The sequence below is a fragment of the Electrophorus electricus genome, chromosome 2 (assembly GCF_041902795.1).
Source record: "Electrophorus electricus isolate QZ-2024a chromosome 2, ASM4190279v1, whole genome shotgun sequence".
NCBI classification, from domain to species: domain Eukaryota; kingdom Metazoa; phylum Chordata; class Actinopteri; order Gymnotiformes; family Gymnotidae; genus Electrophorus; species Electrophorus electricus.
Genome location: NC_137498.1, coordinates 24420228 through 24437290, shown reverse-complemented (window position 1 = coordinate 24437290; position 17063 = coordinate 24420228). Strand labels below are relative to the sequence as shown.

General features: G+C 37.4%; 1 protein-coding gene across 18 annotated transcripts in view; it reads right to left on the bottom strand.

Annotated features, from left to right (window-relative positions):
- The window catches only part of nrxn3b (neurexin 3b), a 163910-nt gene that overhangs the window by 93292 nt on the left and 53555 nt on the right, over positions 1 to 17063 (bottom strand). For all 18 annotated transcript variants that reach the window (XR_014116957.1, XR_014116972.1, XR_014116974.1 and 15 more), the window contains 2 exons: positions 15471 to 15909; positions 13817 to 14200 (listed from right to left, as the gene is read on the bottom strand). Coding sequence is in view for 15 of the 18 variants with exons in the window: in XM_035529387.2 (XP_035385280.1) it covers positions 13817 to 14200; positions 15471 to 15909 (823 nt within the window). In the remaining 3 variants the exon portion in view is untranslated. The remainder of the gene's footprint in view (positions 1 to 13816; positions 14201 to 15470; positions 15910 to 17063) is intronic.

The window sequence follows — 17063 nt, the reverse complement described above, 5'->3', positions numbered from 1 at the left end:
TCTAAACATTAAAGGGATGACTAAATAAGTCAAGTGAGGGGTCTACGTTTTCATCTAAGCGTCCTCTATTTGATGAAAGAGCTGCCAATCACGCTGGTTGCCCTGGAAACACTTGGTAAGGTGAGAATTGCTGTCACTCTAAGACAATGGCGCTGCAATGGACAATAGAAATCCACATAAAATAGAAGGGGGGGGGGGTCTAATGCTCTATTCAGGAACACTTTTACGTCAGTAACGTGCATTTTGAATTAACCAAAGTATTTCTGGTTTGCTTATTCTAAACTTAAAAGTATAATAACAACAAAAACAGAAGTATTATGCCAATAGCCAGCTATGAGGTCACTGAGGTCCTCTTAAGATCTTCAGTAATTGATTAGAGCTTAAAAAAAAATAAAAATAAATAAAAAAATTGAGGTTAATAAAACTGGACTTGTGGGTTGATAACGCCTCTGACGAGATGAGCGCATGCTTGTTATTTAGTGTCTGCATTGTGTGAGAGAGGGCGCGAGCGCTGACACTTGCTTTTCGGCATTTCCATGGAAAACAATCGTAATTTCGTATAGGGTGGCGGCACTGCAATAGTTTGCTTATGTATAAACTCGCAGACAGAATACCATTGCTAAGATAAAGCAATGGTTGCTGTGCTGTTATCTTTAAGAAACAGTAACCTGGTACAGTGTCTGGAACAATGGGAACTGTATGAAACGTTAAAAATGCATACTCTGGTCAAGATAAAGACAAAGCTATTTTTCTAACATTTCACAGAACACTACTGATTAAATAACAGCCTATGTAAACGACGGTATCAATAATGGTATCAAAAATATTAAAAGACAAATTTGGAAATTAATATTGTGTATAATGATATTAGTTGTAATGGTGTTACAGTTTTGGACTGGCAACTCATGGCAGCAGCATCTATATTTTGTTCAACCATGTACTTACAACCTATGAAGAGCTATGAAGAAACAGAAACGCAGTACCCCATGAGTCTGAGAGCAGGGGTAGATGATAACTGACAGGAGGATTACTTTGGAAGGGTTTTGAGTATGAGAAAGGGCATATACATTGAGGCAACTAGGGTAATAGGAAAAGGAATACCTCTGCTACTAGAATCAATATCTCTGCTACTACTGAGGAGACCTCTGCCACATGTATACAGAAACACCCAAATTTTAAATCTAGGCTTAAGACTTAAAAAAAAAAATAGCCTCCTGCATAACTGAATCCCCCAGTTGTAGAGGTTTCTGGTAAATGTTAATGCTGTTGTCCAGCCACCTCAATTTGTGATGAGGATCTGGATGGAATACAATAATTCAGAGATCCCTCAGGACTGTGGTCACCCTCAAGCCCTCTCTATGAGTTGTGCAGCTATTTCATCACCTTCTTTAAGGAGAAGGTTGTAGCAATCCACGAGTCCTAGCAGTCATCGGTTTTGATTCTTCTAGACCTTTCAGCAGCCTTTGACACAGTAAACCACAACATCCTCCTCTCTGTTCTCTCCAGGCGTGGTGTGACTGGCTCTGTATTGAAATGGTTTCAGTTCTTTCTGGAGAGACGGTCCTATCAGGTAACATGGAGCGGATCCACATCCAAACCATGTAGACTCTCCACCAGTGTTCCACAGGACTCAGTATTAGGCTCTCTTCTCTTATCTTTGAATACTCATTTTCTTGGTGATGTAATATCTTCTCATTGCTTCTCCTACCAGTGCTATGCTGATGACACACAACTATTTCTTTCTTTTCCACCCTCTGACACACAGTTCCAGAAGTATCTCAGCATGCTTGACTGACATTGCGTCATGGATGACAGCCCATCACTTGAAACTCAACCCGAGTAAAACTGAGCTTCTGTACATCCCAGGAACTTCCAACCATTATCATGACCTCACAGTTTCCTTCGAGAACTCCCTGGTATCACCATCTGAAGCTGCCCATAGCTTGGGCTTAACTTTGGACAACCAGTTGTTGTTCACAACTCATGTTTCAAATCTAACCTAACCTGTTTCAAATCTAATCAAAACTACCCATGTGCTTGTGTAATCTCTTGTGATCTCAAAGCTAGACTACTGCAACTTGCTACTTGCGGGTCTTCCTTTAAGAGCCATCAGACCTCTACAACTTGTCCAGAATGCTGAAGCACGACTGGTCTTCAATCTTCTGAAGTTCACAAGTTGCTCCACTGTTGCGCTCCCTTTATTGGCTTCCAGTAGCTGCACGCATCTGATTTAAAACCTTGATGCTTGCCTACAGAGGCAAAAATGGACCAGCCATCCATACATGAGGTCAATGGTCAAAGCCCAATCCGTACCCCAAGTACTTCAAACCTCAAGTACATCTTGGCTTGAAATACCATGTTTCAAGTCTCTTGGAAGACAAGCATCGAGACTATTCCCTGTCCTGGCTCCTAGATGGTGAAATTACTTCTGCTTGCTCTATGGACAAATGCAGACTAAAGACCCATCTATTCGTGGAATATTTAAATGACCACTGACCCTGCTCCTATATTGACTAAGTGAAACTTGTACTTATTGTAGGGTATTGTTTATGGCACTGATGTTGACTAACAAACTCTAGTACTGTTTGTTTTTTGCACTTATCATTGTTTAACATAGAGCTTATGTATTTTGTTTTTCTAGGCATCAGCATTGATCCCTGTATTTCTACAGCATTCTAGTTCATTGGTATATAGGACTCTAACTTACTGTACTGTACTAGGATGTAAATGACAAAGCACTTTTGTAAGTTGCTCTGGATAGGAGCATCTGCTAAATGCCCGAAATAGAAATGGAAGTGGAAACCTGCCAGAGCCACATGTTAATCGTTGGCTCATGCACTTTACATGCACTTTTCATGTAATGCATACTTTGATAAATCTAACTTAAATCTTTTTTTTGTTTTGTTTGCATGCTACTGCATAGATAATGCCAACAGTAAACTAGTCATGATAGCCAGAGGAATGGTGGAAATCAGGAGAGGTGAAATAGGTGGCAAAAGAAAAAGGAAATGGACAGAGAATAAAGGTAAGGTGGCCAGGTGCAGCAGTCAAGGTAGTTTGGAGGCGTGTTAAAGATGATCTGAAAGGCATACTGGCAAGTTTGAAGTGTTCAAACTGAACAGCTTAGATAAAGTTATTCATGAATACAGGATGGCAAGATTGAAGAAAAAGGAAAGAGAACAAGACACAATGAAGTCAAGAGAGTAAGTAGAAAAAGACTCAAATAGTAGTTAAGGTTTCTTAGAAACTTTAGAATATTGGAGGTGCATAGAGGAATTGTTGAGGAGAGGTCTTGATGAAAACGATGGAGTATTGTAGGGCAGCCTTCATTAGGAATCCTTATGTGATTATGTGAAGACCTTATTTGGAATCTGGGAGTTTAAAAGTTAGAAAAAAAGGAATTAGATAAGTATTTTGTTAGTGTGTATACTGATAAAGCAAAGGAGCTGTGGGTGAAATAGAGTGGCAATTGGATGTCAGCCCACCAAAGTGGAATAAGGTTCAAGATGTGGTACATCATGCAAAATCAAGTTCTGCACCAGGGCCTAATGGAGTCCCATTACAGATATACACCTGAAATGTACCTGAGGTCATGAAGTTTTTATGGAAGGTGATATTGTGTTTTAGAGAAAGGGGATTATCCCAAAAGAATGGAAAAGATCAAGGGGTATCCTTATTCCAAAAGGAAAGGATTCTGGGAGTATAGTACAGTTTTGGCTTATAGGTCTTCTTAATGTGGAGAGTAAGATTCTCTTCACATGATGCATGAAAGCAAGTTCATGCATTTATTACTTCAAGATTGGATTACTGTAACGCCTTACTATCTGGCTGTGCCATTAAATTCCTAATCAAGATTCAGCTAGTTCAAAATGCAGCAGCCAGAGTTCTTACTAGAACTAGAAAATTTGATCCCATTACTCCTATCTTTGCTACTTTACATTGGCTCCCAGTAAAGTTTTGTATTGATTATAAAATACTTCTAATAACCTACAAAGTACTGAATGTTCTTACCCCACAGTACTTTGAAGAACTCTGAGTGCATTAAGATCCATCATGTCTGCTTAAATCAAAAGGTGCAGGCTCTTTGCCAGTACCAAGAATATGAGCCTTTTCCTATAAAGCTCCCACACTGTGGAATAGCCTTCTTGTAAATGTTCAAGATTCAGAAAGAGTCTCAATATCTGTACAGTCAGGCATTTTATTAACTACCCTCTATCTTAGGTAAAGGTGTAGATCTGGGGGTCCATGGGCATTGAGAGTTATGGTAAACTGGGATGTTATGATGTTGTCACTTCACCTCTCTTTTGTCACTCAAGTTTGTTGACTGAGAGCGGCAGAGTGCTGATGTTCTAGGGTGTCCTCATGCCTGTGTTTCCTTCTGGCTATTTCCTTTTACCTGTGCTGCCATATCTAGATCTGCCGGAGTTCATCACTGCACATTATAGTTCCCTAATTTACACACCCTTGTACCTGGACATGCCTAATCATCTATTCTCTCTTTCTGCTGAGGTACGCCTACCCCTGATGTCATGATGTTACTGAGGCTCTACCCATCTCAGCTGCCATGGCTGCTCCAATTGAACATTTGTAAAGCTGCTTTGTGACTGCTTTGTAAAAAGCACTATATAAATACGTTTTGATTTTGATTGTGGTTGCTGGTTTGAAGAGAATGGAATATTTTACATCTTATTCTATATATACTTACAATCAAGCTTTATTATTTTATTTTATAGCTGGCAAAGGTTCCAAATAGCTTCAGTTTAATCATTATACTTCACATATATACCTATGTGTTTCTGTTTTTTTGTTTTTGTTTTTTTATTATTCATTCATAATGGGTCTAATTTAAAAATGCCTATCCCCAAAAACAAGCACAGAACTAGGTAGAAATAAAAGGTGTTTCTTGTAAATAACAACAAGAAACACTATCTAACCTATGTGTATTTCTAACCTCTAACCTATTGAGATGTGACAGAATTAATTTAAACTAATACTAGCATTTTCATTTAACCATTTCATATCAGTCATTTGTTGCTTGTTTCAAGTGCAGTAACCTACCTTTCCTCCATCATGATAAATTATGATAAAGATAAATGAATCTAAGAAGTGCAGATTAATCACTAGTTTGACGGCGAATATTTCAGTTTAGAAAAGTGCATTCAGGCATTAGAAAAGCTTAGAGAGCAGCCTATAGCATCTGGTCTCCAGTTCCAGATATTATGCATAGCGAGAGACAAGCTCTGGCATTTGAACCCTTGCAGTGGGACAAATGGCCTAGCACCATTCATTTCAGCATGTGTCTAACAGGTTTGCCCTACTTAGCGAAACACTGGCTGAACAGCCTTTTGAAAGAGTTCTGGTTTTATACGGCATTGATCTTTGCAATAACCCTGGAGACACAAGTAGCCATAGTGAAATGCATTTCAGGGGCTTGTATAACTGCACTTTATATCATGTACAGTAGCCTACTCTTATGAATCGTTGCTGCCAGTAGTCAAACTGACACTGCCATGACAGAAACTGCCTGCCCTTCCTAGACCCAATGGAGTTAAACAGTTAAAAACTAAAAAATGTATGTAGTTTCTCACCAAATGGGCAGATTTTTCCTTTAATTTTGGAAAGTAGAACTGTGTATTACACTTAAAATAGCAAAGACAAGTACAAGTACATTTCCTTTTTTCTACAGCAAATGGGTTTTGGGCAGTAGGTCTCTAGAATTTCGAGCTGCTTAACACTGATTGGTTTGTGAGCTGATGATGCTAGTTACTCTGGTGGTAACAACCAAAGAATCTGTAGAGAGCTCAATTACCAGAGCTGGCTTATTATCTACAAATTCTATTTTTCTTTACTATTTGCAATGTATTACATCCTTCTACTTTCCCAAATTAAAGGAAGATCCTGGACATGGTGAGAAAGATAGAATTTTTTTTAAGGCTCATTTGTGAGAGTAATTAAGAGATGTGCTTTTTTTCCAAAAATGAGGCACTGACATTCTAAGTGCACAGTAACTGCATGACTGCCATCCAAATGACTTCATAACTGGTTAAGAAATATAACAGTACTACTGCACATCACGCTGCAGGTCATTACCTCAAACAGTAAAGCAAGGCAACAACAAGGGCATAATTTGGTTCCTTAAGAGTAACAATACTGATAAAGAAGTGTACCTAGACTGTCACTGCTTCTGGATAAGAGCACATAACAAATGCTGTAAACATAATACAGAACCTCCTCCATGATGCCAATCCTTAGAGATAGGTTAGGCTACACAAAGAAACCAGCAGCAAACTCAAAGCTTTGCATTTAAAGCGACTAGCAATTAGAGAAAATAGAAAGACTGGCTGAGAATTAGATTTTCACCTGGAATCTTTTGTTAATTTCTCACAGGTACCTTTTGGCTTTAGTGTAAGATTGTAAATGGTACATTAAGTAATTTATCACCCATATCAATATGTTATGCTCTCAGCACCACAAAACATATGTGTAGTGATAGCAAATTAGCTAAAGCCAAGGCTAACTACAATGTGCACTACATGGTATTAGTATGGCTATATCATTGTAGGGCAAAAATGTGTAAAACTACAGTAGATCATAGTGCATAGTGCACAGTCATAAATATTAGACATTATAATATATTCTTCTGTCCACCCATTTTGCCAGTCTCTCTCTCCCTCTCACTGTGCCTTGAAAAAAAGGCTTCACTGCAATCAAACAGCTTTATGCATCATTTTCCTGATCATGTTACATGATGGGGACATTGGAGTAGCCCAATACTCCTTGGCCTGTATGGAAGCTGTGTTCAGTGTACCCCTGCCAGGCACTCCACTGTGCTGCTCCAGCAATATGTAAAATTACTTACTGCAGACGTTTCATGCATCATTTCACATGTACATCCTCTCAAAGCCACATATGTGTATAAGAGACCATGTTGGATATTTATTCATTGACAGTGTTATGGACAAATGAGTTATTATTATTTTCAGTAATGGAACTGACAGAGATCTTATTGACCTTTAAAATTTGGGCAACGTTATTTGATTTTAGGGATTGGCATATGTCTGGCAATGAAGGAAAATTATATGAGCTAGGGGCCTGTTACATTTTTGCACACTAGATGGCGGTGAAGTCCACCAAAATTCTCCCAGATCTATGCATGTTTTCTTTAATACTGTGTGTGTGTGTGTGTGTGTGTGTGTGTATGTGTGTGTGTGTGTGTGTGTATGTGTGTGTGCGTGTGTGTGTGTATGTGTGTGTGTGTCTGCGTGTGCGTGTGCGTGTGTGTATGTGTGTGTATGCATGTGTGTATATGTGTGTGTGTGTGTGTGTGTGTGTGTGCACGTGCACGTGTGCGTGCGTGCGTGCGTGTGTGTGTGTGTGCGTGTGTGTGTGTGTGTGAGAAAGAGAGAGAGAGGCAGAGAGGAGAAGGAGAAGCCCTAAATTATATTTCTAGAGACTATTTATGGTGTACATTGGAACATTATGGTTTTCCAGAGAGGTTTGTAAATATGATTAAATTATTGTATAGTAAATCAAAAATACAAATTAATGTTAATGGTGTGTTAACTGAAGATTTTGAAATACATAGAGGGGTTAAACAAGGATGCCCATTGAGTGCTGCATTATATGTCATCGCTATAAACCCACTGTTATATAAAATTAAAAATGATCAGCAATTACAAGGTGTTCAAATGTTAGGTATGGAAAGATGGAAAATATCTGCGTACGCAGATGATGTGCCGGTATATGTCAAGAATCAAAATGAGTTTAATATAGTTAAGAGGCACTTTGAAATGTATGAAGTTGTGGCTGGAGCGAAATTAAATGAAAGTAAAAGTGAAGGTATGGACAGGAGATGGGCAACCTGTACTAATAGATTTAGAAATAAAAAATTAAATTAAAATATTAGGTTTGATGGTATTAAATGGTAGATGTAGCGAACGGAATCGGGAGAAAAAGGAGTGTGAAATTAAACTAGAATTGGGAAAATGGAGGGTGTCAAAATATAAGACTAGAATACAGGTGGTTAAGACCTTTGTTTTGTCGAAATTGTTTTTGGCTACGGTTTTCCCTCCGGATGAGAAATGCATTAAGAGGTTGAATAAAATGTGTGTTCATTTTATTTGGGGAAATAACAGAGAAGTGACAAAACGAGAAGACATCATATGACAGAGCAGACAGGACTAGGGCAGAGCGAAGTGTCTGTTTTGATCACTAGCATCAGGCTAAAGTGTGGCACAGAATGAGAGAGAGCAAGACCGATAGGGTGAGACAGGCAGAGAGCCTGAATGAAAAACTGAATGATTTAGTTGAAATATAGACTCAGTCGTGTCAACCACAAAACAGGAGTTATTTGATATTGGCAGGTAAGTGTTCACAGGTACTGTATTATTATGACCATTCATTATATTACCATCACAAATAGCTGTACACTGTATACCAATGACCTTATTTGCCCATAAATGGTTATACTTGCTATATGCTTTGGTTAAACTTTAGTTAAACATCAGAGGGGGCTCAATATATATTTTCATTATTAAGTTTCTGAACTTGTTTACACTGAATTTCTGAATCATTCTAACACTGTACTCATATCATACTATCATTTTTATATCATTCACACTGAAAAACAATCCACAGACATGAATAGTTTTCATCAGTATAATGACAATAACATTCATAATGACACTAAAAACACAAATGGAACATAAAACTACACTAAAATAACTTTAGTCAAACTCCATAATGTCTCAAACACATGAGTCACCTTCTCTTAATTTTGTTCTTAAATGTATCTGTTTTAACTAATAATTATGCACAAGCTAACTTTTGACTGAGGTTAAAAATCTAAATATGCCAGTTCCTAATTGTCTCACTCCTGAACAGCTTCTAGAGCTCAGCCCCATTTCCCATTGGGAAATCAATATCTCTCAATATCTCTCTCTCTCTCTCATGCTCTCTCTCTCTCTCTCTCTCTCTCTCTCTCTCTCTTTTAACTTTCTCAATTCCCTTGTTAGTCCACAGCTTTAGTGCTCTGTCAATTTCCTACTTGACTGCACCCTGAAATTCTTCTGACGTGTGTGTGTGTGTGTGTGTGTTGGAGGGGGTGTAGGCCAACCAGGTGAGTCTGGTATTTAAGCAATTATATTTCTAATGTCATAAAGCCAGTAAAACACTTTACATTTTCAAGGGAATTTACTTGCTGCAAGGAAGGAGGACGGTCCTGCGAAGAGAAGGAGTGCTGTTTTTATTTCCTTCTCCTCTTGCTCCCAGTGCAGCAAGTTGGTGTCTTTGAAAGACAATACATGTGTTTGTGTAACCTACTCATTAATTGGCCCTCAGTTACAAACATGGATGGAACCATACGTCAACGCTAGAGACCAAAATAGAGTCCCAAAATGTAAAGGCAGGTCATAATGTTTCCACAGTTTTTATGTCTCTTTCCATGTTCTTTCCTCCCTTTTTATCTCACACTGCATATTTTCTCAATTTCAAACACACACACACACACACACACACACACACACACACACACACACACACACACACACACACACACATTCACACAACTGCATACTGGCTACATTTTTAATTCACACATCATTATGGAATACCTTAAAGTCTGACAGAGCACTATAAAGCTAAAGCTCTTCAGAATTTCCACATGGAACCAGGTGATGGTCAGTTCACCAACCATGATTTACCTCATTATGGCAAGTACAGTAGAATTTTGAAAAACATTGCCAAATTTTGAAAAATAGTGCCAAAAAAGGTACACTTGAAAAATAAAGTACTACTGTAAAGGATGTAAATAAGAGGTTTGAGGTGTCTATCAGAAAAATTTAATATAATACTTATAACTTTATTTATTTAGCACCTTTCATAGATAAAATGCAGCTCAAGATGAGATATTTGTTACTTTGTTGATAGTTTACTTTTTAAGTTCCATACCACTTTTTAATGATATAATTTCCCAAAGGGTGAGACTGTTGCTAAGAGTGCAGATGCCTTTCAGCAGTAACACTGACAGCTGCTTATAACTCATAAGATAACATCACACATACCATCTGCATTATTCTTCCCTGTTGAAAATTATTCCACCACTCAGTAGAAGACAAATACTCGATGGCAAACAGAACAAAGACAAACTCAATACAGACAAAGGCTTTTGTTTGCAAATGTGCTGCCCCTGCATTTTCCATTGTACACCAACTATATTTCTACTTTAGATTTTTTTTTTTTATTTCCTTTTACTGTTTTAAATGAAATAGGAAATAATATATGACTCTAAACAATACATTGGAATTCATTATTGTTTTTCTGCATTTCCTTTTTAAATAGGATTAAATAAGTTTAGCCTATCAAGGTAAATGATGTGGTAAACCATAAAAAAATGTGTAGCATATGGTACAGGCAGTAGTGCAGCTGGGACAACAGTCCTATCTTCTGCAGCTGCACCAGTTTTTTTTTAACTCCTATTCTTCTGTTTAATATATTTTCTCCCAGTGTAGCTGTACCCAATGTACTTGGCCTCAAGGCATCACCTCTAAGTAAGCCTCAAACATTTCAGTTCTGTGCTCTATACTGACAGTATACTTAACCATTAGGAACACTTTTTTGTTTTGTTTTGTTTTTTTACCTGAAAAACATTATTGAACAACATTGAAGTGAAATCTTTAACTGCATGTTTCTTTCAATGTCTAAGTGTAACATAGCACTTCTATAGGTTAAGATATTTATGTCAAAGGCAGCTCTGTTATTTTTATTAACTGGCAGCCATATCAATGATTGTCTATGACTTTCTTTAAAAAAAACATTGCTTTCCTTATTTTCAAATATCTGAACATTTTCAATTGGTAAAATCCAAATTCTGGTTGTTTTGTTTCTTTTTCAACATTAGGTGGTTTACTTAGGCAGTGAAACATTGTGTGACTGTACATTTAGTGCCAAAAATTTTACCAACAAAAATGTATATATGAAAATAACTTACATTTAAATAAACGTAAAGTATATATTTTTTGTAATATACATCGAGTTATTTCAAAACGTCTATATTGCTATCTAGTCCTTATCTTAACAAATCCAACTATGCATGAACAAACTAATTACTACATCCATAGTTAAAATATGGCAACATTTATGACAGTTTATAACAGTTTGCACCTTCATTTTTTGGATGAACCCAAATAAAAGTTTCTGTCCTTTACACACATCTTCCTATATGCATACAGGCATACAGTCAAGTAACACACATTTCTGTCATACATAATGGAATGCTGGCAAAGTTGTTTTGGCTAACAAACTGCAGAATATTTTTAATTTATGACATCTAAATTAAGATAAATTAGAAATAGAAATAGAATTATAGTCCATTATAAAATATTATTTAAACTAAGGACCAAATCCATTGCAATCAATAGCTGTTAAAAGTATTGTTGACAGTTCTTTGTCATCAGCATTGAAATTCAGATTCCACTGATCTAAAATCAGCTTCAGGCCTTTCATTAGTAGTCTTCTGCATGAATTAGTGATGTGACTACACAGCTAAGGAGGAATCAATTGACATTACAGCTAAGGAGGAACCATGTATAAAATGGGCTAAGATCCCCACATGGCAAATTAAAGTGCAGAAGCTGCAAATCAACAAAAATATAATCACTGCCCAGTTATTTATTTACTGCAATGTATCCATCTAAAGAGCTTGATGCAGCAGTTCCACTCATCTGGTCTAGATATACCCACGCCTATTATGAAGGAGGAGTACATGTGGAGGAATAAAATAAGGAGGAGGAGAGGCTGAGAGGATGTGGATGAGGTGTCCTCTACTGCAGGGTTGGGGGAGAAGGAAGAAACAGGAGAGGTTGGCAGCAACAAGGGACTACATGTGCTTGACTGCAGGTGGAATGGCAGAGACAGCAGTGCAGTGGCATGTTAACACACACACACACACGCACACACACACACGTTTCAAGTGCTTCAGAAATAGAGCACTCTCCAGGACTCAGGCAAGGTTAACGCAATCGAACAGCTTTCTCCACATGCTGTTAACTGCTGCCTGACAGAATTCTTTCTTTTCATTCAGAAACTGCAGCTTTTCTGTTCTATTACATTTTTAATTCACACACCATTAAACTATCATTTCATCAGCAAAGGAAATTATTTTAAAGTGTTTTACTATTGTGATGTCTGCCAAAAGAAGCATACAAACAAAGAAAAAATGGTGACACTCTTTTTTAGATTAAATAAACATAAAACATATAAACATATACTTTCAGTAACATGTCAACAACATAATAATAAAGTAGCAGTAGTAAAGCATCTGAATACATTGAGTAGATTATCAAGAGACTTTTAAGATTTGTTTATAATGTGATGACAGTCCTAGTTCATATCTGTAGATATTAACCTGAGAAAACACTGAATATGCAAGAGGTATAATACATACCATTTTAGAAAATTCAGCAAGCTCTTATAGACGAGCTGTTGACAGCATTATGTAACTGAATTTTAATTGGGTATTGGTTAGGGTTATGATCAAGATTAGGGCCAGTGTGAGGGTTAGGATTAGGTTTTGTCTTGAGGTTGTCTTGAACTGTTCCACTGATCCACTTTCCAGGTGGTGTTATAGAGTTGACTACAACTGTATCCAAACTATCCTCTGATTCATTCATGATAATGTTACTAATACTCCACTGAGAGTTTATTAATCATTTATAAATGACCACTCAAAATAAAGTGTTACCAAAAACAGTTTATGCTCATGTAAAATGACATCAGTCTACATATTTTGAGGATGATTAGGTAGCATTATATATTTGTTAACACACTACTTGATGCTCATAATGCTATATGCTTTTAAGGTCAGCATGCTTTTTTGACTATTACAAGCCTTTTTCCAAAATCAATTAAAAATATTGTCTAATGTCATCACTTCTTTACTAGGCTGCAGCTATGGTTCCTATAATGGAGCTAAAGTCTTCTACCAAAACACTGAATGTCCCCTGTAAAATAACAACAACAACAATAACAAAAAAAACAATTATCCTGTCCAATGATAGCAATCCCCCAACACCTCAGAGCACACGGCTATCGACAAACTGTCATATAACTTAATGCAGGCTCCCTCCTAAATCCACACACCACAAAGCCATTTCACACTTTGAGCTGAGTTAAATTTAAGTTGATGAAGTATCTCTGAGCAGAGAAAACAGACAAAAAAAGACATTCAAAGCAAAAGAAGAAATATTATTACATCTCCTAGGAAAGATTACACAAATACAATAAATCATGAGTTCCACATTCCTTGTGGACAACTGCTCCTGAAGGACACACGACATCCATTCCTCTGCACATAGCTCTGAATGAAGATATTAAGTAAGGGGAAATGCAAGGTTCCATATGGAACCTTGTCTGTATTTTTTTGTTTGTACCTTGTGTTTGTATTTTTTCATGAGACGTCTAAAAATTGGTTGAGCATAAGAGCTAAGTCAAAGCAGTCTTACTAGAATTCTGCACAGTAACAACATCGGTCCACTGACAAGGTCCAAATATCAGCAAAGTTATTTTAGGGTATAAAGATAAACCATATTTATATAACTATAATAGCACTGAATAATGTTATAATAAATAAAGTCAAAATACATATAGGAAGTTGTCCATGTTTTACTGTGAAAGGAAGAACAAGAAGTTCCTTCCCTCCCCTGGCATAATGCCACAGTCCAGTCAGCTGGACATCTGCATATTCATTGAGCCATAAATGTCTCCCAAATGAAGATATCTTATACAGGCTGGCAGGTTTGACAGCCAGAGTGTCACTCACCTCTCTCACAGGTTGTGGACCAATAGCCAGTTCCAGTGCAGTCACAGACAAAGCGGTTCCATCCCTCTTTGCAGATACCCTTGTTGTGGCAGGGGTTGCTGTCACATTGCTTACTGCTCATTTTGCTGCAGGAGGGCACGATCCCAGACCCACCCTGGGCCTCTGCAAGTTGGCGGATGTCCTTGCTGCGTCCATTGATGAACAGGTCACGGATGCAGCCAACATAGCCATAGTTTAGCATGGCAGTCCACAGTTCTGTGGGGAGGACCAGGTCAACCCCGGTGTTGGGAAGCCCTCCTAGATAAAGGTCTCCTTCCAGGTCCAGAATCTCATTTTCACCAGTGGCAGTGAATGGTGTTCTGCGGCTGTTCACTGAAATGATCCCTGTAGATGATGTAATAGGTCAGGAGCTAATAGAGATTATGTATGAGCCAGCAGTGCCTCAGTTCAAGTTATTTTAGCTTTCAGCTATTTTTCAAGTTACATAGTTCACATTAAAATATGTGATATACAATGCAAGCCTATTAGTTCAGATTCAAATCCCTATCAAAATCTCAGTAGAGATGCATAAAAGGCAAATTTTAAAAATGTCCAGCCGATTACATCGCGATATGCGATATAGTATTGTAATGGAAAGTTTTCCGAATTTAAACATAAAAAGGGATGTGAAGGGAAATAGAGAAATGAAGAGGATGTTCTTGGGTTTTCAACTGGCATTATGCAAGTTTTCTGGGTCTCCAAACACCCACATGTCTATTTATCTGTCTCAGTTCTTTTTTCCTGAAAAATACAAGTTTCTTCAGGCTGTTGTATAAAGTGGTGATTAATCAATCTGACTCTGCCTGACATAGGTGCAAACTGTGAACTACCAGCTGATATATAGCCAAGATCAGAAGCATAAAATAAGAGCCTCTCAACTGCAGCCACAATGCCAAGAGACATCTATTACATTTGGAGGACACAACAAAAAGAAAATGGAGCCATTCTTCTTCACTTCTCCTGAACTGCTTCTCCCAGTATAAGATATTGGACTCTCTGGAATAGGATTCCAGTGAATATTAGGAAACGCTATAGGCAATGCTCTGGTTTTATGTTCTTACTGATATAATACATTTATAGAATATACAATCAGCTAACATATCAAGCATTTCATAAACTAGGTGAAAAAATTCACATGGCATGTAGTCCACAGAATTCAACTAGGAATGACTGTCCTAGAAAATGTATGATTGTCCTTGAGAAATTATAAAACACACCATCTAAGAACATTGATATGTGATTTAATAATGGCATATAATTTAATGAATACATAAGTATATGATTTAATTAATGAGTAAGTAACCAAGCTACGATAACTTTATATTTATTATTTTTAACAGCAGTAATTATTTTATTACATTTTTGCCACTTTCTTTTATTATTGTATGATTAATCATTTTATGCAGTATGTTACATTAATTTAGCAGTATTTAAACATCGGTTGCAACTGGTTTTCCCTTTCATATCTGGTTAGCTCCCTGAAGTCTCTTTGAACATATTTAATCATAGCATATCAATGTGAATATTAATTGCAGCCATTTATTAAATGAGGTGCAAATAACAATTATTGTGACTATATTCAAATTTACTGTTAGTTAAAGAATCTGAAACTCACCTGATTTGCCATCTCGCTGGATGTCCACATGGTGCCAGGCCCCATCATTAACTTTATTCTGTGTGGCTTTCACCTTTATGGTTCCTGATCCCATATCTAGCAGAAGGTACAAGCAACCATCCAGAAGCTCCACAGCAAAGAAGTCCACCTTGTTGCTCCTCTGGCTGCGAGCGTCATGCTTGTCTTGGGACTTGCCTTGGGTGTAGAGAATCAATCCATTTGTTTCAGAGGTACGAAAATCAAATGAGATAGAGCCCACGCGCTTGGTGTTCCACTTGGGCAGACTGAGGAAAGACTCGGGTGTCTCAAAGGAGATGGGGTCCAGGGTAGGCACATGTTCACACTTGAAGACCACATCCCCCTGCAACTTCATCTTGGGGTCCGCAATTCGGGCCAGACGAGACAACTCCAAACGTATGTCACTGTTTTTGTAGACCACCTAAGACCAGAAGGCCATGTTAACAGTGATGGCATCACAGTTCCAGAATTCCAGACCAAAAAACTCCAAAGATTTCACAGAGTTAAATACTCTTTTATAAATATCAATTGTCCTAGGCACAAACATCAAATTAAGTGTGCAGATAAGATTCGGATAGCTTTAGATATTGAAGACAACTTTTAGATATTGAAGACAATCATAGAAAAGGACGACTTTCTTTAATGTGCATTCTGGGTGTCATGGTTATATGATATAGGAATAAACTTTCCATGGGAAATTCAAAGCCCAACTTAGATTTGCAGATGCCAATGAAACAAATTAAAACAAATGCCAATTTACATATATAATGTACAACTGTGTGTGTGTGTGTGTGTGTGTGTGTGTGTGTGTGTGTGTGTGTGTGTGTGTGTGTGTGTGCATGGATTGTACAGTAAAGACAAATAAAATAAAACTACAAAAGAATAGGCACTGTAAAATGAAAACCAGTGAAGCAGAAAATTAAAAGCATTTTTTCTCCCTAAGGAAAGAGCTTTTTCTGGTATATAGGGCACTGTGTGCACAGCAAACAGCACTTGTATTTGAGAGCACAGCTGTCAGCAAACAGATTTTTCAGATCTGGGATTATAGATAATCCTGAAAGATTTGACAATAAATCAACACAGGTGCCCTGAGAAATGACTGCAGTCAGAGAGACAAAGAGCAAGAAAGAGAGTGAAGGAGAGAGTGTTAGAGAGAGACAGGAGAGAAAGAAAGAAATAATCTATAAAGCCAAATCATCTATAAAAAAAATAAAAAAAACACACCTCTCTGAAATATGCATCTAATAATTGACAAGATCCACGTGGCCACATTTTATGCACAAATGGTATATTTTATGCATAAATGGTAGGCTAATTAATCTAGTAATAATGACAAGAAGATAAAAATCTAATATAAAACATAACTGCTAAGCACAAGTGGAATGAAGTTAACTCTACTAACTGATTCATATCCAAATTCAAATTTCATTTGGCAAATTTTGCAAACACTCCAATTCTAGGCAAAAAAAGTTTCCTCCGTGCTTTCCACTACAGTCCCCTAATCAAACTCAGAGACCTTGGCAAACAGTGATGTTTATGCTTTTAGTGGCCATTACATGTGCTCACTAACAATGT